This window comes from Heteronotia binoei, chromosome 1 (assembly GCF_032191835.1).
Source record: "Heteronotia binoei isolate CCM8104 ecotype False Entrance Well chromosome 1, APGP_CSIRO_Hbin_v1, whole genome shotgun sequence".
NCBI classification, from domain to species: domain Eukaryota; kingdom Metazoa; phylum Chordata; class Lepidosauria; order Squamata; family Gekkonidae; genus Heteronotia; species Heteronotia binoei.
In genome coordinates this window covers 56,972,601-56,994,655 of record NC_083223.1, presented here as the reverse complement: position 1 = coordinate 56,994,655, position 22,055 = coordinate 56,972,601, and the positions used below count along the sequence as shown (strand labels likewise).

Below are 22,055 nucleotides of genomic sequence, written 5' to 3'. Positions count from 1 at the left end.
GGGCATCGGGAAGCGGGGGGCCGCAGCCCCCTGGAGGTTCGGGCGTCTTACCGGGTGATGGTGGTAAGCCTCCTACTCTGCCTGTTCAAGGTTGGCCTTGGGGCCCCGCCCAGCCAACCCCCTATGTTCAGGGGGTGAGCGGGGCGGGGTGGGGGCCGGGGTGGTTAGGCGCTGGCGAACAGTCGGGCCCCGCTCAGCCATGGGCTTGGGGTTTACATGCACCCAGCTTGCTGTCTAGTGCGGTTCTTCCCCCTTTTGGTCAGCAGGTGGGCGCCGGGGCGCCTCCTGCAGCCCCTCCCCCCCCGCCCACACCTGGCATTTTGCCTTGGGGCGGTCAGCAGGGGGCGCAATGGCAGGGAGCATGGCCTGCAGCTCAATTGGGCGGGTGGTTCTATCCCCCGAACACTTATGCTAGTATCCCCTTCCACGCTTTCCCTTATGGGGATACCTCCTTGCCTTTGGGGGACCATCTGACGGTGGCCACGCGTGAGAAGATTCTCCGCGGGGAATACGTGGATGTTTTTGGTCTCCTGTTTAGAGAGCTCGAGAAGAAAAGTAAGGACGAGCTCGATGACAGGGACAAAGAAAAGCTGAAGCGTAGGAAGGTTGACAGGGCCTGGGCAAATTGGTTGCCCGGATTCCTGATTTATGCCGGGGTCATCGCTAGGGCCCAGCCGGCTAGGGCGGCGGCCCTCTTTCAGTATATTGACATAGTCTACAGGGCTTATACGGACTTCGCCGGTGCAGCATGGCTGCAATATGACGAAGCCTTCCGAATGCGGGCCGCTGTCAATCCTGGTATGCCGTGGGACCAGATAAATCAGCAGCTGTGGTTGCAGCTGATGGCCCCAGCAAAACCGAACGCCGGGGATAGGGCCGATAGCGGCCATTTGGTGCAGAGAGCACAGCAGCAGCAGTCTACCACAGGTGCCCGCGTGTCCGCGGGCCAGCCGGTTCAAACCCGGTTGGTGTGTTGGGAGTTCGCTTCCAAGGGAGTCTGCCCCAGGAAGCCCTGTAAATTCCGCCACGAATGTCCGCTGTGCAGTGGGCCCCACGCACTGTCGGCCTGCAGTAGATCGAAGCCGGGAGCGGGCGGTAAGCGCCCCGGAGGCGGCGGCGGGGGCCCACAGCCACCTGGAAAAGGGACCCAGCCCCATCCGCCTGCCGGCTCTCAGTAGGTTACTGGCTGCATACCCATGCAGGGCGGATGCCAGATATTTACGGGATGGGTTTACTTGGGGCTTTCGGATTCCGTACAGGGGGCCTAGGGCCCCCTTTTTGGCTCCCAACCTAAGGTCGGTTGTTGGGCTTGAACATGTGGTCCGGGATAAAATAGCCAAGGAATGTCAGGAGGGCAGGGTCCTCGGACCTTTCGAGGCACCGCCCGTTCCAACATTGAGGGTATCCCCGTTGGGGGTGGTGCCCAAGAAGGCAGCGGGTGAGTATCGGATTATCCATCACCTGTCGTACCCTAGGGGAGCTTCGGTTAACGACGCTATTCCCGAGGAACTTTGCTCAGTGCGGTATACTTCCTTTGACCAAGCGGTCAAGGTAGTCCGCGGCTGCGGGGTTGGGGCAGAGTTAGCGAAATGTGACATCAAGTCTGCATTTCGCCTCTTGCCTGTCCACCCTGATGATTTCGAGTTATTGGGTTTTTCCTTTGAAGGAAAATTTTATATGGACCGGGCACTGCCAATGGGCTGCTCCGTTTCCTGTGCTGCGTTCGAGCGATTCAGTTCCTTTTTGGAATGGGCGCTCAGGGATAGGACGGGGGTTAACGACACGGCGCACTACCTTGACGACTACCTTTTCGTCGGCCCAGCGGGATCTGGTCAGTGCGCCAGGTTGTTAGGCTCCTTCCAGGATTTAGCCCTCGAACTTGGGGTGCCGCTTGCACATGAAAAAACTGAGGGCCCCAGCACGGTCCTTACTTTTTTGGGCATTGAGCTGGATACTCTCCAGCAGACATCACGTTTACCTGAGAACAAGGTCTCTGACCTCAAGGGCCGGTTGGCCGCTTTGAAGGGGCAGCGTAAGGTTTCCCTGTTAGAACTGCAGCAGGTGGTGGGCCACCTTAACTTTGCTTGCAAAGTGGTGGCCCCCGGCAGGGCCTTTTTGCGACGCTTTTGCGACGCCATGGGCCGGTTGCGCCTCCCCCACCATAGGGTCCGGGTCAGTGCTGGTATGCGAGCTGACCTTGAGGTCTGGGAGGAGTTTCTGGAATCCTTCAATGGCGTTTCCTTTTGGAGGGAGGACCTGAAGATTGAAGCAGAGCTTCAGATTTCTTCAGACGCGTCTGGCGCCAGTGGTTTTGGGGTATATTTTAGGGGCCATTGGTGCGCCGAGCAATGGCCCGATGAATGGTTGGATAGCGGGCTCTGCAGAGATCTCACGTTTCTGGAGTTTTTCCCCATCTTGGTGGCCGTTTGCCTTTGGGGGGAGCAGCTTGCCAACCATTCAGTCTGGTTTTGGTGTGATAACATGGCGGTAGTACATGTCATCAATTCCTTGACTTCTAAATCGGCCGCGGTCATGAATTTGGTTAGGTTTTTTACCCTGCGTTGCCTCCGGTTGAATGTTTTATTCCTGGCTAGGCACGTACCGGGTGTATGTAATGGTGTGGCGGATGCTCTGTCTCGCCAACAGATGGAGCGTTTCCGGCTGTTGGCCCCAGAGGCAGATTCATGTCCGGCGGAAATGCCCGCGGAACTCTGGAGGCTTGGGAAAAGGAAGCCGGTAGGGCCATTCAGTTGGCGCTAGCCCCTAGCACAAGGAGGGCATATGCCAGAGCGACCGCTCAGTTTGGTGAGTTCAGGAGGGCTGCCGCTCTCCCGGATTGTTGGCCGATTCCTGTGGTGCACATCATGCAATATTGCGTGCACCAAAAGGAAAGAGGCTTGGGGTTAAAAACCATTAGGGGACACTTGGCCGCTTTAGCCTTTGATAGCAAGGCCCGCGGCCTCCCGGAGTCCACGGGGGACTTCAGAGTTAAGAAGATGCTAGAGGGCTGGGCACGGGAGCGGGCCCGGCCGGTGGATGATAGACAGCCTATATCCCCGTCTGTCCTCCGTGGGTTGTTTGGGGGTTGGCGCAGTGTTTGTTCTTCCCCTTTTGAGGCGGCGTTGTTCCACGCTGCATCGCTGCTGGCCTTTTTTGGGGCCCTGCGCGTAAGCGAGCTGGTAGTGCAGTCTAAGGCTGACACTTCCGGTAGGGCGCTCCAATCCGGAGACGTAAAAATTGCCAATAATCAGCTGGTTCTGACGATTCGCCGGTCCAAGACTGATCAGAGGCAGAGGGGGACCACAATCACGATTGGCATGTGCGCATTACAGGAATTATGTCCGGTCAGGGCCGTTCGTCGTTACGCCCAGCTTAGGGGCGTGGTCCAAGGTCCTTTTCTTAGGCATGATGATGGCTCCCCTCTTACCAAATATCAGTTTTGGTCGGTCACAAACAAGGCCTTGGTTCGCTTGGGTCTCACTGGCGTCAAATTCGGGACGCATTCTTTCCGGATTGGGGCGGCCTCCACAGCTGCGGCTATGGGCTACACGCCCTCTGCCATCCGGCATATCGGCCGATGGCGGTCGGCGGCTTACAAGTCCTATGTTCGCCCCCTGGTCACCTAGCACGTAGGTGGGGGGGTTGTTTAATCTTTGTGCATGTTGCTGACTGTTGTTTGTTTTTTCAGGTGCTGTGGCTCGGGGTGAGAGAAGGCGGGTTCTCATCTGCGGGCACAGCATGGTTTTCTGGGCTGCCCATTTCGCCAGACGATCGCCTGTGGGCACCCAGCTCGGTCTCAGTGCATGGGCTACCGTGGAATGGCTGGGTCGTCGGGGGCTGCGCTGGCCCAGGATCATGCCTCTGTTGTTTAGGGAGCGTAGGGCGTTGCCTCCTCACATCCTGGTCGTTCACTTGGGTGGGAATGACTTGGGGTTGCTGCGTGGGAAGGCTCTTTCCCAGCAGGCGTTGGCTGACCTCCGCGAAATTCGTCGCAGGTGGCCTGGGGTTACACTGGTGTGGTCGGCAATTTTGCCGCGTTTGGTGTGGAGACATGCCATTTCGCCAGGGGGTATCGAGCGGGCCAGACGTAAGGCCAATAGGGCCATTCAGAAAGCCATGGAGGAGGGTTTAGGTATTTTCCTCCCTCATCCGGCCATACGGGTCAATCAAGGCGACCTGTATCGGCCGGATGGTGTCCATTTATCCGATTTGGGCAACCGGGCCTTCCTAGACGAGATTCGGCAGGGGGTGCGGTTGGCTCTGGGCCAACCGGGGGGCGCTAATGCCTAAGCAGAGGCTTGGCATTGGCGGTGGCTGGATGAGGTTTGGCCACTGGGTTTCCCAGGGGAGCACCTATGGCCTAGCACCGTTGGTGCGGTGGTCTGCAGGAACCGTAGATGGGCTAAACGGCTCAGTACGGTGATGCAGATCACAGGGGGCCTCACCTGGGTGGATCTTTCCATGGGGATCGATTCCAGCCCGATTGGTGATGGCTTGAGGCCTGGCCGCTCAGTTACAACCCGATCACGGCGGGTTTGTGCTGGGGGCAGGGTGGCTCGCCCTTTGGACAAGGCGGGGTCCAGGTGTTGACCCCAGGGCTTGTCTGGTTTGGTTTACCCCCCTGCCAGTTATATATTTGTTAACGTTAATAAAGCGGCCCGGTTTAAAACCCAACACTTGTGTCTGCCTCTTCTTTCCGACTGGGGGGGCAAGGTCCGGCCCCTTCCCAGCCGAGCCAGCTTGCTGGCCATAGGCTGGGGGCCGTCTTTGCCTCTCCGGAAGGAGGGAGGGGCAGTAGCATCACCCGACATACGGGTGTTTAGGCAAGGCGCGGAGCTGGGGCTATATAAGCCCCGGCTCACGCCTATCCACGCAGTTGATTTTCGGCTCTCTGCCCGCCCACCCTTCCCATTGGCAGTACAGGTGTATGCCGGTCGCCTTTCGGGGCCAGGTAGGAATTTTTTCACCCTCGCACAATTGGCCTTTGCGGGGGTGTTTTTCGCCTACCTTGTACTGCCTAGTAGGTTAGGTTTGGTTAATTATTAGTTGGTCGCAGGCTGGATGAGGTTTGGCCACTGGGTTTCCCAGGGGAGCACCTATGGCCTAGCACCGTTGGTGCGGTGGTCTGCAGGAACCGTAGATGGGCTAAACGGCTCAGTACGGTGATGCAGATCACAGGGGGCCTCACCTGGGTGGATCTTTCCATGGGGATCGATTCCAGCCCGATTGGTGATGGCTTGAGGCCTGGCCGCTCAGTTACAACCCGATCACGGCGGGTTTGTGCTGGGGGCAGGGTGGCTCGCCCTTTGGACAAGGCGGGGTCCAGGTGTTGACCCCAGGGCTTGTCTGGTTTGGTTTACCCCCCTGCCAGTTATATATTTGTTAACGTTAATAAAGCGGCCCGGTTTAAAACCCAACACTTGTGTCTGCCTCTTCTTTCCGACTGGGGGGGCAAAAACATTACAGATATTCCCCGGTTTCTCCTACAGAGGGCAAACCTGTTCTAATTGAGGAGACACTATAAAAACCAAAGGATCCCACCGTTCCTAGCTCAAAGTACCAAAATGTTTTAAGTTCCATTGCCCACTGTCATACAGAACCAGCCCAAGATTATTTACAGACCTAGCTGAATTAAACTTTTGCCCTGTCGCATTTCATCATATGCTAAACAGCCCCCAAACAGTGCAATCTTAAACAGGGTCATACCCTTCTAATCTCACTTTCTGTGATAGGTTTAGGACCAATTTAAGAACTTATTGTCAATGCTCAGGAATTAATTGCAATACAATTTTCTTATTTTTTAATTTCAGTAATTACCATCCTATTATATTCCACTTCAGTTGAGACCTGGACTAAACACCACTTTCAGCTTCCAGGGCACTGTCACTCATATAAATTAGAATCTCTATTTCATGTGCTGGGAAAATGGATAAAGCCCAAAGTGCATCTCTCTCTTTTTCCAATAATTTGTCATAACTAAAGCAAGCACTATAGGTAGCTTCCCATTTCTTCTCGGGGTTTGGCTAGCCCTGCATACACAACAGCAGATAAACACTTTATTTCACCATTTCAGGCAAAATTATTGCCAGAGGATATAGTAAATTACTAGCCTCTTCAGTGTCATCATAATGCAATATGATAGAATAAGATGTCCAGACATTCTTCTGGAAGCTACAATTTTAGCCTGCAATTCTAAGCATACATCATGGAAGTAAAGGGTATGCATGTTTAGGAGCTGAACTGTGAAACTTATTACCCATGCTGATGAATAGCAGATTGTCCAAACTATATTTGCTCTTATTTCTTCTGCATCACCCATATGCTTGGTTAGAGGAATGTCACTCATTTCATTCCATATTTGCTCTATAGTTTGTAGTGTGAAGTATTCCACTTAGATACTTCTGATGCTCTCCTGTGATTTCTATGAATTATTTGTATGGATATGCATTATGATGGGCATTTCAATACATATTTTTAGTGCGGGCAGGGCAGTTCCATAATGATAACATACACTCAGGCTTGAATCTTGCAGATAATTTTTGCCAATTCTCCCCATTCCTCAAGACCTCCAACTCCCCCTGTGCTGGTCTAGTGGGCTCCCTTTTCCCAGAGCAACATTTCAGGGGATTCTGCAGTGGAAGAGGGAGACAAAGAAGTCATACTCCACAAATAGAATCTCATCCACCCTCAGAAATCTTTGCTAGCTCCAGTTATTTATAAACCTCATCTGTAAACCAGAATCTGTTGAGGAAACCAATCCATTCTGGATATTACCTCCCTCTACCTTTGTGATTGGGGGGCAGAGTTTGCTAGTTGCTGGTGAAAAAGAAGTATGTGCATGGAGACAGCATCAGGGGTGGGAAGATGAAGGACATTTAACATTTCCTCCTCCCATCCCACTTTTCCATCTACCTGCAAAAAGGTATGCACGCAGTTCCATTCTGTGACATAAGCAACTTGAAATGTAGTAGCATATTCCAGACAGAATTCTTATAAAGGAATGATTCAGGAGTATCCCAGCTAATGTATTTTCCCATCCTTGTTACCATAGACACCTAATTTGTCATTGTTCACCTCTGCCCACCATCATATATACTTGCTCCACATGTTTCCCAGAGAGCACTTCAATCAAGTTCTCAAAATCTTTTGGCTGTCCCTGGGTTGAAAGAGGCTAGGTTAAATTCTACCAGAGCAAGAGTCTTCTCAGTGGCAACCCCAACAATCTGGAACGCCCTCCCAGAAGCCACCAGGGCCCTGCAGGACTTATCACAGTTCCAAAGGGCCTGCAAGACTGAATTGTTTTGGATGGCATATGACATTTAAATAGGAGAGGGCTGCCACCTCACCTGGATCTATCTCGCATTAGTACCATCTGCCTAGAATCTGACTGCTTTGGAGAAAGGAAAATACTATATGATCTTGCCTGAATAGATGAAGTAGCACCATTATGATTTTATCTGACTGTTTTACTGTTTTAACATTGTTATCTTATGTTGTTAGCCACTTTGAGTCTTCATAGAATGGGCAGGATATAAATCTAATGTAATAAATAAATAAGTACTTGTAATAATTTGTCTTTATTATTTTATTTATACCCAATTTGTCATAGCCTTTGAGTTGAAAAATTGGTGTTGGTGTCCATTCTCCTGCTTTGTTTTTCCATTCATACATTTTAATTCATTTTCACAGAAAAAACTAAATAATTAGATTTTTCACTTAAGACAAATCTGCTGAACAAACTTTCCACTGCAGTCTCAGACAGATGGTTAATCAAGCCACTAGTGGACCACCAGGCTTGGCCACTGAGTTATGTTCAGATTGGTGGGTTTTATTTATTTATTTATATCCCGCCCTCCTCACCTAAGGCAGGCTCGACTCACAGGTTGGGGTTAAGCAATGACCAAACAAGATAAAACAGCAATGAAACATAAAAACCATTATTAAAAGATCAATATCAATGGATGCTAGTTCTATAATTCATACAAACAGTTAACATTTCAATGGAAACAATATAACTGGATGGTCGGTATTAGATGTTCCAAAAAGGATCCAAGGTCGCCATAGTGTGGTAAAATAAATCCAGAGTAATGTTAAGATTTATGGGCCTAATCCATTGGGTGGTCCTGGCCTAAGACAACATGCTTAATAAGCCAGACACTGAAACTGCACCATGCTTGCTCTGAAAGAGGTCTGAAGAAAGAATGCTCAAAACCCGCCAATTTGGTTCTGCCAGCAGAGATCAGGCAGCCAATTAATCAATGGTTCATTTGGCCACTGAAGCCTGTTTGTGTGTTTCTGCAAAAACAGGCTACTTGCAGCTATCACAAGCCAATTCCCAACTGATGACAGATCAGCTGTCCATTGACTTCTGACCAACAACCAGTTATGGACTTGTTCTGTAGCTGTTCAATGCAATCTGAACATAATCCTGATCTGCTCACAATCTGATCACATGCTGAATAAGGCAAGTTCAACAGCTGAATAAGTTCACTGAGAAATCTGCTGAAGGAAAGCATCATCTATATGCCATTATTTCATCTTCATTGTGCGTATTATGGCTGTTACCACCATCCCCTCCGGCCTTTTCATTGCATTACTAGTTCTTGGTCTTACATGATATAATTAACTTCCTTCCTCTATAAATAATTTACTTACTCTTCTCAGCAAAAGCAGCTGCCCTAAAGGCAAGAAGGGGAAAAAAGGAAATAAAAAAATTAATATTATAATACCATGTAATGTCATTAATAGTCAACAGCAGGTAGTTAGAATTAGTATATATGTAAGTTAGAAAGCTTACTTGAGTCTCTGGAATTCTGCATAGGCATCATCATATGCTGCAATGAAATATTTCAGTGTATTATAAAGTTTGCCTTGGACTTCGCTTAAGACATTGTCATGGAATGTGCTTTTTTAAAAAAAAAAAAAAAAACACCTTATAACACGGTACAGAAACATCAAATGAAATAAGAACCAGGATCAAAGTCAGCACTGATAAGAGCAGACATAGCATGAATGAAGGTAGTCCTACACCTTTGAAAATTATTGCCATGAAATATATATCTAAAAAAAAGGTAATTTTCCTGCTATAAAATGGGCCAAATATTATCTGTTTTCATTACAGTAGGGGAAAATGTTATACCATTGTTAAAGATTCCTACCTTGTCCAGAGAGATCAATAGTTCGCCTATGGGCATCCTTTCCATCAAATAGCTCAAAAGTATACTTTCCTTTATCCTTTTCTGTGGGCTCACATATCTGCATCCAGGCAACTTCTTCACTACCTCCAATCCTCATTTTCTCACTAGAAGAAATCTTAGATTCCCTAGGAAAATGACCAGAGGGGTTTTTTTATGTGTTTGAACAGAAAGAAAAACATTGTGGCTAGGATCCCAAAAGCTAATTCATGACCTCCTTCTAAGGACTTTAGGCTTATGTTTTTCAAGCAACAGATCTATGCCACATAGCAATCCAAGAGGTGTACCTGTTCAAAAACAAAGGGGAAAAAAAACCCTAATAGTTTCACTGCCTAGGCCCAAACCTTTCAGCATGCCTAGGAAAGCTTCTTGAATCCTATCTACTGAAATTATAATTACATTTAAAAAAAAAATATTGAATCCTGTTTCATAGAGAAAATGACAATAAGTCTCATTCAGTGCACAGACATTTAAGCATATTAAACACAGGCAAACCCAGAGTTACCAGTTGGTGGGGCATTTGCCCTCCCAAGGCGCTTTCCCTTATTCTAGCCACTGTTTTACAGTTTTGATTATATTCACTGGCACAACTCACTCTAGTGGGTACACATAAGCATGAGCAAAACTCATCCCTTTATATCTGAAGTCTTTTTCTGATTTGACCCATGATAGCTTATTTCCACAGAAATTCTGCAGAGTGTCTCCAATAGCTGCAGTTTCAAAGCAACGTCTGCATGTGTGTGAGCTTCATTTATTTTACAGCATGTCTGTACCACCTCTACATACTAAAATCTGCAAGCGGCTTACAAAATACAAATCAGTACAATTATGAAAACAGAAAAAGCACACAAAACATTGGAAAAAAACAAAAAGTAGTAAAACAATTAGACAGCAAATTATAACACAGGAAAATCTTCAAACACAGAACAATGAAAACATCATTGTCAAGAGATAGACAAAATTCAAAATGGCATCCCATTCAGATATTAAAATAAATATATTAAAAGGCTGCATGCAAATAACTATGGAAACTCAGAATGGCAGGATAAGGTAGGGTGACAATAAAACTCTTCATTTCTAGATGTCTCAGGATGTTCACCAATTACCTCATCAAAATGGTGCACAATTACCAATTATTCACTAGCTACCTGAACAATTCCTAAAAAACCTTAGTTAGAAACTAATTGGTTCCAAAGACAAGGCCTAATTGTTATTATGGATGATACCCAAGAAAATTACTGCTTTGTCCTAAAAGCAACCAGCTAATCCTACATTATTCAAGGAAGGGTGGTTGCAGCCACACCAGAAAGGTAGTGGAATGGGTGCAGAGTTATCTTAAATAACTGTTCTTAACTTCACCTTGGTTGGCTGTACAAGGCCATTGGTCCAGTTTGACTCATTGGACATCATGCTCATTGGACATCATTAGGGCAGGAGCAAAAACACACCTCTTATTAAGTCAGGGAACAGATCAGGGCTTTTTTTGTAGCAGGAGCTCCTTTGCATATTAGGCCACATCCCCCTGATGTAGCCAATCTTCCAAGAGCTTACAGTAGGTCCTCTAATAAGACCGCGTGGAGAGAAAATTTGGTCTCTCATGCTTAGATTGATTAATACTCTGGCTTAAAAAAAAAAAGACACAAGAAGGTGCCTGAAGGTTCTGAGTCATGAAGATAAAATCTATAACCCAAAAATAATTATGGGAATATTTTAATGTCTTTTGGAAGTGTTTCTTTCAGAGGACAAAGTATCTGCCTTTGTTTTCTCTTTAGAACATTTGGCTCTCTTCTATTTCATTCTGAATTTATTTTACACTTATTTTTGCTCTATTCATATTTCAATGTAATAATATACATGAAATTTAAAGGGCTTTTTTTTCCCCAAGGAAGAACATCTGTCACAAAGGGAGTGTTCTATTACTTCTGCTATTTATCATTTATAGTGCTTTCAAGATGTGCATGCCATTCTCAGAGTAAAATAAAAGACATATGCAAAGAGACAAGAAAAGCAAGAGTGACAGCAGAGGGAAGGGGAACAAGGGGAGATAAAAGGGTATGCCATCTGAAAGCAAGCAAAAGTAATTACATCTTATTTGATTAGGTTACTTGAAATTTTGTGAACAGAAGTACAGACAGTGCAGAAGCACAGAGGAAAGATCTCTGCCAAGGAAGAGGGCTTTCAAGACAGATCTGAAGAATAGGAACAAGAATAGAAACCATCTTAGGAAGGGCTATCTAGACACATGTAGCGCCATGGAAAGAGACCCGTATGATTATGACCGAAGCACATAATTTAGATAAAATCATGTATTTCCTCCAGCTGATCAAGGCTACCAGTGTAATCCTAACCAAGCAAAGTTACAACCTAAGCTCCTCCAATGCCTCTTCACTTCAGTGGACTCAGAGACCGATTTCCCACTGGCATTGCTCCGCCCCCAGGCTTCTGTTTTCCTTGGGGCAAGCAACAGATTTCCCACTAGTTGCTCTGCGGGTGCATTCTGAGCCACAGCAACCTCCAGTTCTCTGTGTGGCAACATAATCCTGAAAAGACAGCATCTAAAAATGACACAGAGAACAGGAGGTTGCCACGGCTCAAAAGGTGCTCACGGAGCAATTGACGGGAAATTAATCACTTGAGCCGGGGGGGGGGGGGGGACAGAAGCCTTAGGGCAGGGCAACGCTAGTGGGAAATCATTCAGAAGGATATAATTCTGCTTCAGAATTCCCTGTACATCTGGCCAGACCATTACTGACCTAGCCAGTGCTGAAATTTCACCAGTAACTTTAGCACTGTAGCACTTCAAACTGACTGTCATGACAGATCTTGTAGGGCCAAGGACCTCAGCAACAGCAGCAGGACTGAGAGAATGATATAAGATAATTCAATTGCCCTAGCAGAGAGAGTGAGCCCTTTGCTCTCAGGATACCAACCACTGCCACCGCTTTCATCCAAGCACCAAAAGGTTGGCTGCAGGTGCCTGCCTCTTGATATGAGACTCTCACCTACTGAGAACATACAGTGGCCAATTCACATGTTCAAAACCTGAACAGGGCCTTTATATGTTACATGAATAACTGCCATGAGGTTTAAAAGCAGCAATGGCAAATGAGGTATTTGTTTTGTCTCCTCCTTTATCTCTGGTATGAACTGTGTAATTATGTTTAAATCTGTCCCTTTAGTTCCCAAAACACATTGAAACAGAAATTCCAATTGTTGGTTTTTTTCCCAGTTTCAAGGACAGGCAACTTGGTCTGTCCTTAAATTCTCCACAGAGTTCCACTCAACTCAATGCGTTGCAAATATCTAGGCTATGATTGAAGTGTCAGCATATACATGTAAATGTTTTTGATATCTCCACTCCATTAATCTACTATCATGCCATAAACTGTGCTTTACACACAGAAGTCCCAATCTGACTAGGGGTGAGGTGCACACAGGAATAGGGTTTTGTATATGTACTTAAGAAGTTTTTTTTTAAAAAGATGCTCACATTTGATAGATACTGGAGAATCTTAGCAAATGTCTCAGTATATTTTTAAATAAAATTTGAACTGGAGGCTTTTAAAAGTATGCTCGCATAGTACTTTTTTTAAAAAAAAAATTATGTTGGTAACAACCACAGACACTGGGAAAAAATGAGGGGGGAAGGATGTAAATTGGTTGAAAATCCTGTCAGAAGCAGGATTTAAATTCAATGGAAAGTTAGTGATGGAGATTCAGTTTTGAAATCCAGCTTAATGGGATTTTGTGATCATCGTTGGTTGACTTCTGGATATCTTTTTCCACTATCAGGACTCCATGACCTTTACATTTTTAATCCGTTTATATCTTCTGCCCTTCAGGTTATGAGACTGCTTTTCTCTTTAAGGATTTGGGACTGTTGGTGATACCTGCCAGTGGATTAGGAAGCTATCGGGTAAAGGGGAGAGGCTGAAAAGTCAGTTTGTAAACAACAGTACATGGAGAATCCAATTTACACTGAACTGATGCAATTAAAACTGGGACAAAGAAGTGCCCAATACTGATTTATCTGTTGTTTTTTTCTTTAGTATTTCTGTTCAGAAATGGTTAATCATATGTGACCAGAATATTGATAACTTCACTTTAAATTCTCCACAGAGTTTCACTTAACTCTGTAATACAAAGACTAGATTTCTCTTTGATCAGCTCAAAAGTAATCCAAATGGGGTGATTTGGCCTAATGATGACAAAAGCCTAGTATGAAAAAGAATGAAACGTTATTCATCCCCCGCCCCCAACTATACTAGCTTCAGCTCACTAGACCGAGCAGACCTCTAAGATGGAAACTCAGCTAGATTCCCTGCAGTGCAATGAGTGGATGATTGCATGCTGGCTTTAGGATTTGTTTTATGCTCCCTGCTATGCAAAGTACTGGGATGATTCAGGGCTGACTGGGGATTTACATGCAATAGTGCCAGCTGCGCAGATGACAGTATAAAAAACAAGGATTGGGACATTTCTTATGAAAAACGTTCCCTGAGCATTGCATTTTTTTAAAAGTGAGAAAGGAGAATCAGGAATATAACTTTTTCTTCAAAGCCTACTATCAATACAAAAATGTTTATTAGCAGGTCTTCATATACCCGGCAAAACTCAAACCAGGACTTATAGCACAATCCTTGGCAGCAGGCCTCAGATTCAGTGGGAGCTCACAGGAGTGCAGCTCCTGAACCTTTCTGAGAGTTCCACCTCCTCCTTCTGAGAGTTCCACCTCCTTGTCCATTGAATAGTATGTGCAGCTGCATAACAATCCCTGGATGAGCTCCACCATCTATTTTTCTACAAAATGACCGCTGCTTGGCAGAATTAAACCCTTCTAAGACAATTGATTTCAATGAACTTAGAAGAATACAATTGTGCTTAAGATGGCACTGTTAAAGCCAGCCTCTCACTTACTTGTGATACCAGCTCACTTTCATTTCCTCTGTGTAATACATCAGGAAACACTGAAGTCTGATTCCTTCTGGAGTACAGTGGATCTTCAGCTCTGAAGCAGATTTACCTGCAAGCATGAAAGAACATTCATATCAATCATTTAGGTTTTAAGATCTTAAATTAGCACCTAAAAATGTTAACGTTTTTGAAGAAAGCAATACGTTCTTTTCAGGAATTACCAATATGCAGGGCTTTTTTTGAGCAGGAACTCACAGGAATGCAGTTCCAGCTGGCTTGGCATCAGGGGTGTGGCCTAATATGCAAATGAGCTCCTGCTGGGCTTTTTCTACAAAAAAAGCCCTGTGTGAAAAAATGGTAACATCAGGGAGTGTAGCCTAATATGCAAATGCAGATTCTACAAAAAATAAGCCCTGCCAATATGTCAAATACATGTTACAGCAAATGTGAGAAATTTGGACAGCATTTACCTTGTAATAGGTCCAAGGCAAGTGTCAAAAAAAATTATAACATGTACTATTAGATCTAAAAGCTGACCAAGACTGTTCTCTGTATATGTTCGCATGTCATCCTCGTATCTACCATTTATTAATAAAGAACACTGGACTGGATCCAAACAATTTTTCCACTGGTGAAAAAGAGAGGATGGACTCCACTTTAACCACCCAAAAGGCTATGTTTGAGAGCATGGGACCTGCATGGACAAGAGCCATGTGGAATTGGGCCTATAATAAGAAAGAGAGTTGGCCAATGCAGAGCACAAAAGCTGTCTTGATCCAGTGCATTACCTATGTTGTGGAAGTAAATGTCAAAAACTAGCCTGTTGACACAAACATATCTAACTTTTTTTTTTTAATTGGGTCCCCATAAATCTTAAAAATCAATTAAACCTTGCGGATTTCCCAATGATTCCAGTAATGTGTATATCTCTGTACAATGTAATCTGTCAAATTCGAGATGCTAGTTTAATGCACTGAATACAGTCCAGAACTCAAGGTGATTTTATAACTGATTTAATCTTTTGGAGGCTCTCTTGTGTTGCACCAATGGCCAAGAGAACAAAGACCTGCTGGTCCCAAGGTGATGTCTTATCATAAAGCTAACAAGCTGCATTGTCCTAAGTCTCTTTTAATAAATGACACAAACAAGACAGGGAGGGAAATAATTCCTTCCTTTTAATAATGTCAATTAACAACTTATCAAGGACCTCTTCAGAAAGTGCTAGGCTATGCATCACCGGAGTCCTTGAGAGTTCCTGTTCTTAATGACAAGTGACTCCCTTCGGATGAAATCACACAGCATTGCAAAGTTTGGAACACGAAAGTTAAGTCAAATTTCCTGCTCCTCCAGAATCAGGAGCACAAAATGCCATAGCAAGAGAGTAGTTGAAAAGCCCTTCAAGTAGTGCATGTGAATTTGATCTTAGACCATGGAAATGTTAATTTTTTTAACTGAAGTAGAAAATGCATTTACTCACCACTGACTCGACTCAACCCAAGGATCATATCATCATATACTGAGGAGAGATAATACAAAATATCAATGTAAGAAAAGTAATTCTGCATTATTCACATGGCATTACATTAAGCAGGGAAAAACAATAAGGATGTAATGGTTATTTCAGAAGAGCTTACTTTATATTATTATCATGCTCACGCTTGCGTGTCTGCCTCTTACACCTGGCAACAATCATTTGGCTCCTACACTTCCTTCCCACTTGTGCTCCTCTTCATCAGTTTCAGGGGCAGTCCTCTGCTGTGGAGCACACATTCCTCTGGTGCTAAGCACTTCCACTCATACAAGACTAATGTCTTTCAAAAAGCCCAAAGTGTTTAGAGTGAGAGAAAGATGCTTTGAAATAGAAAACCACCTCTCCAACTGACAAAGAAGAGAGCAAATGGAAAGTAAGTTTCCCACTTATTTTAGTAGTAACTATGGAAAAACCCAAAGCAGGCCACTTCAGACTTCAGATATGGACAATCAGATCAGGTTGAGAATCTGTATATGTTTTGTCCCACCATTTTTAATTTAATTATTGTTTTTAATAAATGTTTTTAATTTAATGCTTGGGGGCTATATTTAAAATAGCAGCAATGGCACCCATTTCAGCAGGCAGCAGTGGAAAGTAACAATGGGAGGATTTCAGCTGGATTTCAGTAAAGTTTTTGACCGAGTTTCCCATGGTATGCCAGTGGATAAACTAGAGGACTGTGGACTAGACTCTAGGATAGTTAGGTGGATAGGGAACTTGTTGGAGAACCACACTCAAAGAATAGTTGTCAATGGCATTTTATCTGAATGGAGGAAGGTGCCCAGTGGAGTGCCACAGGGCTCAGTTCTGGGTCTGGTACTTTTTCAATATTTTTATATATGATCTGGATGAGGGTGTGGAGGGGCTACTCATTAAATTTGTAGATGACACCAAATTGGGAGGAACAGCAAACACACCAGAAGATAGAGATAAAATTCAATGAGATCTGAACACACTGGAAATGTAGATGTAGATGCAATTTAACAAGGATATGTGCCAAGTTTTACATCTGGGTAACAAAAATGAGCAACAGACATACTGGATGGGGATACACTTTTGGTTGGCAGTATGTGTGAACAATATCTTGGAGTATCAGTGGGCCTTAAGTTAAATATGAGCAGCAACAAAAAAAGATAATGCAATCTTTCGGATGTATTAACAGAGGCATAACATCCAAATTGCAAGATGTCATAGTCCCACTGTATACTGCATTGATCAGGATACACCTGGAGTATTGTGCACAGTTCTGGAGGCCTCACTTCAAAAAGGATGTGGACAGAATGGAGCAGGTACAGAGAGTGATGAAGATGAAAAGGGACTTGGAGACCAAGCCCTATGAGGAAAGGCTGAGGGACTTGGGAATGCTCAGTCTGGAGAAGAGGAGGTTGAGGAAGGACATGATTGCTCTCTTTAAATAGATGAAGGGCTGTCACTTACAAGAGGTCAGGGAGTTGTTCCTGTTGGCAGCAGAGCAGAGGACTTGCAATAATGGGTTTAAATTAAGGGCAGGAAGGTACTGGCTGGATATTAGGAAAAACTTTTTAACAGTAAGAGTTGTTCAACAGTGGAATCAGCTACCTAGGGAAGTGGTGAGCTCCCGCCACTGGAAGTCATTAAGCAGCAGCTGCACAAACACTTGTCAGCGATGCTCTAGACTGATTCTGCATTAAGCAGTGGGTTGGAATAGATGGCCTTTATGGCCCCTTCCAACTCTGTGATTCTATAAGGAGCAGAAAGTAGAAGGTAAAGTGAGTGGGAGTGGAAAAAGGGTGCTGGGGGCAGAACAGCACAACCCACAGTCCAGATGAATCCTTACACATCCATGACTCATGCTGATTTTAGCAAGTTTACATTGCTATTGGAAAGTGAAGTCTTAGGGACTCTCCTCATTTATTTGTTCTGCATTTAGAAAGACCACAGATTACTGACAATATGGTACATGGCTAGATCATAAGCACTGATCACAACAATGACAACACAAAGAATAGTACTAATTAAAAAGTAAGGGTTGGAGTCTAAACATTACAGAGAGCTAATAGAGGCTTATATCACTGGGGTCAATGAAGGCAGGTTTGTTTTCAGGGAGGAGGCTTAAACTTCTATTAATATTTCAGAATTCCAGATCATTTCTGCTCCAGATAGGTTTCCTCCCAGCTAGAGAAGTTGAGAGAAATGCCTTCCCACGATCTGGAAGGCTTAGAAATCATTAATTACTTCAGTGTAGAAAAATGGAGCTTTACCTTTGCCTGATACATCCAATGTAGAGACATCTTGACCTCTGTCATCTGTCAGGGTTGCCTTATATTCACCCTGCTCCTTTTTAGACAACTAGAAATCAAACATGGCATAGTTACAGTGCAGCTTAAAATTAATGCAAGCCTTTTAAATGTGATATAGTATCTATAGCATAAAAATAATTTATTTTGAATGTTGCCTAAACAATAAAAACATGAGTGGAAACCGAGGTGAAAGCATAGTTAATGAGGTAATTTTATTGCATTCATATTGTCCACTATAAGTAATAAACTAAGCTATCAAAGCTTTTCTATTCTGAAAATATCATTTTCAATCTGTATAAATTAAAACTAGTTTTATAAAATTTAAAGCATGATTCATTCTTCCACGGGAGTGATCATCATAGATTTTAACTGATTACATATAAGGAAATCAAAAATGCCTTTTCAGGTTTTGCGTATACCCATTATATTGAATTTGGCATCATTAACCATGTTTCAAGAGACAAACATAATAAAGTAACAGTAACTTCCTGAGAAAACTTGCCACATTGCTGAAATAAAATTTGGTGATTTTCAAGGTACCACTCCTGCTGATTCCTTTTGATTCTGTTTTTGTTTGTCAACCAATTTCATTAAGACTGGTCACACTATCTCCCCTGCTTGATTGAATGAAGAGTTGGAATTTCTTACGCATTACAGATGTTCTTTAGCAAAATATGGGAACCCCCACCCACCACAGATGTTAAGTTCCTTAGCAGAACTAGTGAATGGTCTCTATATTTTTCTTGATTATAATTTTACATAATTATATTCTACTTCATAATTCCTGCACTTAATGGCCTTTTGTCCCTGCTGTGCTTGGATTTTTTTTTTATACCTCCTACCTAAGATGATTGCATTGAGAGGATTCAGTAACCGCATCTGAAGAAGTGGATATGCATTTAGTGGGCTGTATTGCCAGAAGACTCCTGCTAATTTTTGCTGCAACGACCTGACACGGCCACACTTCTAAAATTATTTTCTCAAGCCATTTTGTCTTTTAAAAGTCTCTCTGTGGCTAACAGTTTAGATCATGTTCATGATTATGGGTCATTTTAGGGCCAAAATAGATCAGACACCATGTTTGGAGCTCCCAAAATTTTAGTTTTGTAAAAAGCAACCGTATAGAGTCCATGGGGGATTGCAATGCAAGGGAAGGGGATACTCCCTCCCAATCTTTCCTTAACTTCTATTTCCTCTGTTGAAACAAAGCCACAAGTAATTTATGAAATGTCTTGTATTTGCAAAACTGGAGCAACAGCTGTTTTCATGACGGTTTTAGGTTCGAAAAGGAGACTGGGGAAACCACCTCCACCCCTGGTGCCAGATATGGATCCAAATCAGACCCCATGCAGCAGCTATTGGCTGCAGAGTAACACTTGGAAGACATAAAAATGGAAATCCCATCTCACCTAAACTGACCATTGGACAACACCACCCATGGCAGCATATGCACTGAGAGTGCTCAGAAAACAGAAGCCCCCTGGACCACCAGGCTTTACCATGAAGGGTTAATATTTTATATAACAAAAGAAATGAGCACCATTTGAAGACGTATTAAAGAGAGAAGTGAATGAACAAAGCGATCAAATTTTTAAAACCACAAAACACTATCTGTTAAGCTTTCTGAAGGAATTAATTTATGATGATGCTGAGAAGCTAGGAATAAGAAACCCATTATTTATTTACCTTCAAAAATGCAGAGAGTGTTGTTTGTGAGGTGGAAGTGTTTTCATAGGAAGCCCTAACATTTCCTGGCAAAACTAGAACTAGGTATCTTCTTGTACTGCCATGGCATTTTGCCTTGTGACTCACCCCTCCCTCCTTCACAAATGCTTTTTGAGAAGCCTTTGTAGGCTCTAGAAGTTGAAAGGGGCTATTGGATGACAGCAGATGGCAAAATGTACAACATTGTTTTTGTATATATAGTCACTTTGGAGCATCTACTATCTACAGGCTTCATCCCAAAGTGACTGGTATCATATGCTGCCACTTCAAGGATCTGCTTACCAAATATTTATGCTTCACCTGTATTCCTTAAAAGTCCTCTTGCCAGTCACTTGTTTTACATCCCTCCCCCCACTTTTGCAATATTTAGAAGCCCATGTTTTATTTCATTTCCTGAGTATCAGAATCTGGAGCAGTTCTGTTGTGTCTTGCATTTCAGTCCCGAAATTACAACACAGTGGATGCTACGGAGGTAGCTCCGCAAATACGCTCCGACAATCAAGATCTGTGGTGGGAAGTTTAACTGGCCAGGATTGTACCTGGCCAGACTGAAGGTTGTTCTGGAGTATGTATATAATTGGGACCCGGCCCACATTGTCTTGCCTTGTGATGTACTCGCTAATAAAACATGTTGCCTTCAACACGTCCCATCACTCAGTACATTACAGTGGCGGCGAAGGTGGGATTCTAGCCAGGTAACTCCCCAAGCGGGACTTCGCTGATCTGGCCGGAGACGAGGAAGGCACACATGTGAGGGAGACGGAAGTGGCCGCTGCTGCCATGGCTAACCCAAGTGGAACGATGGGCCACCTTGCAGAGTTCAACCCGCCAACCCTGATAGGTGGGAGACCTACATGGAGCAGGTCGACTGCTACCTACGAGCGAACATGATTACAGACAGCAGCCATAAGAGAGACGTGCTCCTGAGTGTATGTGGGGAGGCCACATTCGAGATCGCAAAGGGTCTCTTGGCCCTTGCGAAAATCACAGAGAAAACGTACGAGGAGATAGTCAGACTCCTGACCAGGCACTTCTTGTCCCAGCCTTCCATCATCACCCGCCGATTTCTCTTCCACAAGAGGGATCAAGGAGTGGGAGAGACAGCCACCATCTACCTGGCCGCCCTCCACCAAATTGCAGGACACTGCAGCTTCAACAAGCTAGAGGAAGCCTTGAGGGATCGCTTCGTCTGGGGCCTCCAAGACAAAAGATTGCAGCAAAAGCTCTTTGCAAAGGAAGAGCTCACCCTCCAACTCACCTTCAATGAAGCCACCACGTTCGAGAGAGCAACCAAAGCTTACAACAACCCATGAGCGGAAGCCGTCCACCAGGAGGAGATGGCACCGGGCAACCCAGAGGAGGAGGAGGCAAACCAGCTACGTCACCAACCAGGAATGGGGCTGAGAGCGCCAATGCGGCCAACGACAGAGAGACCAGCCAACACCAAGTGCGCCAGCTGTGAGGATCCACACGAGCGCCAGGACTGCCCCTACCGCAACAGGAACTGTGGAAGAGTGGGCCACATAGCGCAGGCTTGCTGGGCCAAGGTCATCCACAGATGCCAGTCCACCAACCACGAATTGACTGATGCCTACTCGACCGCATCGACTAGCCTGCAGGTAATGAACTTGCCCCTCACCACCCCAGATAAGGTCAGGATGTCGGTCCTAATCGAGGGCACTCCATGCCTAATGGAGCTGGACTCGGGCTCCTCCAACTCCATAATTTCGGTGGAGTCTCTAAAAAAACTTTATCCCCGTGGCCGGCCCCGGCTGCGACCGGCGGACTTCATACTGCGAGACTTCAAAAAAAAACCCTGTACAGATTTTGGGTTGGGCCACTGTGAGGGTAGAGTTTAAGAACTTTAAGGGCAAGCTGGACATTCCCGTGGTCAAACGCCAGCTCACCACATTACTGGGGCTGGCCTGGTTTCGAACGCTAGGTATTCAAATAGTGGGGGTGCAGCAGATGCAAATGCAAAATTTCGAGCATGTGTGCTGGGAATTCCCGGAAGTGTTTGATGGGTCCTTGGGGTGCTACAAGGGGCCTCCCATCACCTTACCCCTCGATCCCCATGTGAGACCGATAAGGCTGAAGGGCCAGGCGAGTTCCGTTCGCTCTTAAACCAAAAATAGAAGCGGAGCAGGACTGCCTCACGGCCCAGGGAGTGCTAGAATCGGTATCCTATGCTGCATGGGAAACATCCATAGTCACTCCAGTGAAGCCGAATGGAGATGTGTGCATATGCGCTGATTACAAGTGCACAATAAATAAGGCACTTCAGGACAACCCATACCCCGTTCTGGCGGTCAGCCACGTACTGGCAGCCCTAACAGGCTCTAAGGTTTTTGGGAAACTGGACTTGGCCCAGGCGTACCAACAACTCCCGGTGGATGCTGAGACAGCAGAAGC

At 45.1% G+C, this 22,055-nt stretch overlaps 1 protein-coding gene across 2 annotated transcripts in view; it reads right to left on the bottom strand.

The window, feature by feature from the left end:
- The window catches only part of MYOM2 (myomesin 2), a 137,333-nt gene that overhangs the window by 6,104 nt on the left and 109,174 nt on the right, over positions 1-22,055 (bottom strand). For both annotated transcript variants that reach the window (XM_060234923.1, XM_060234932.1), the window contains exons 30-35: positions 17,880-17,967; positions 15,586-15,624; positions 14,112-14,217; positions 9,159-9,322; positions 8,798-8,834; positions 8,656-8,678 (exon numbers count right to left, since the gene is read on the bottom strand). In XM_060234923.1, the coding sequence (XP_060090906.1) occupies positions 8,656-8,678; positions 8,798-8,834; positions 9,159-9,322; positions 14,112-14,217; positions 15,586-15,624; positions 17,880-17,967 (457 nt within the window). The remainder of the gene's footprint in view (positions 1-8,655; positions 8,679-8,797; positions 8,835-9,158; positions 9,323-14,111; positions 14,218-15,585; positions 15,625-17,879; positions 17,968-22,055) is intronic.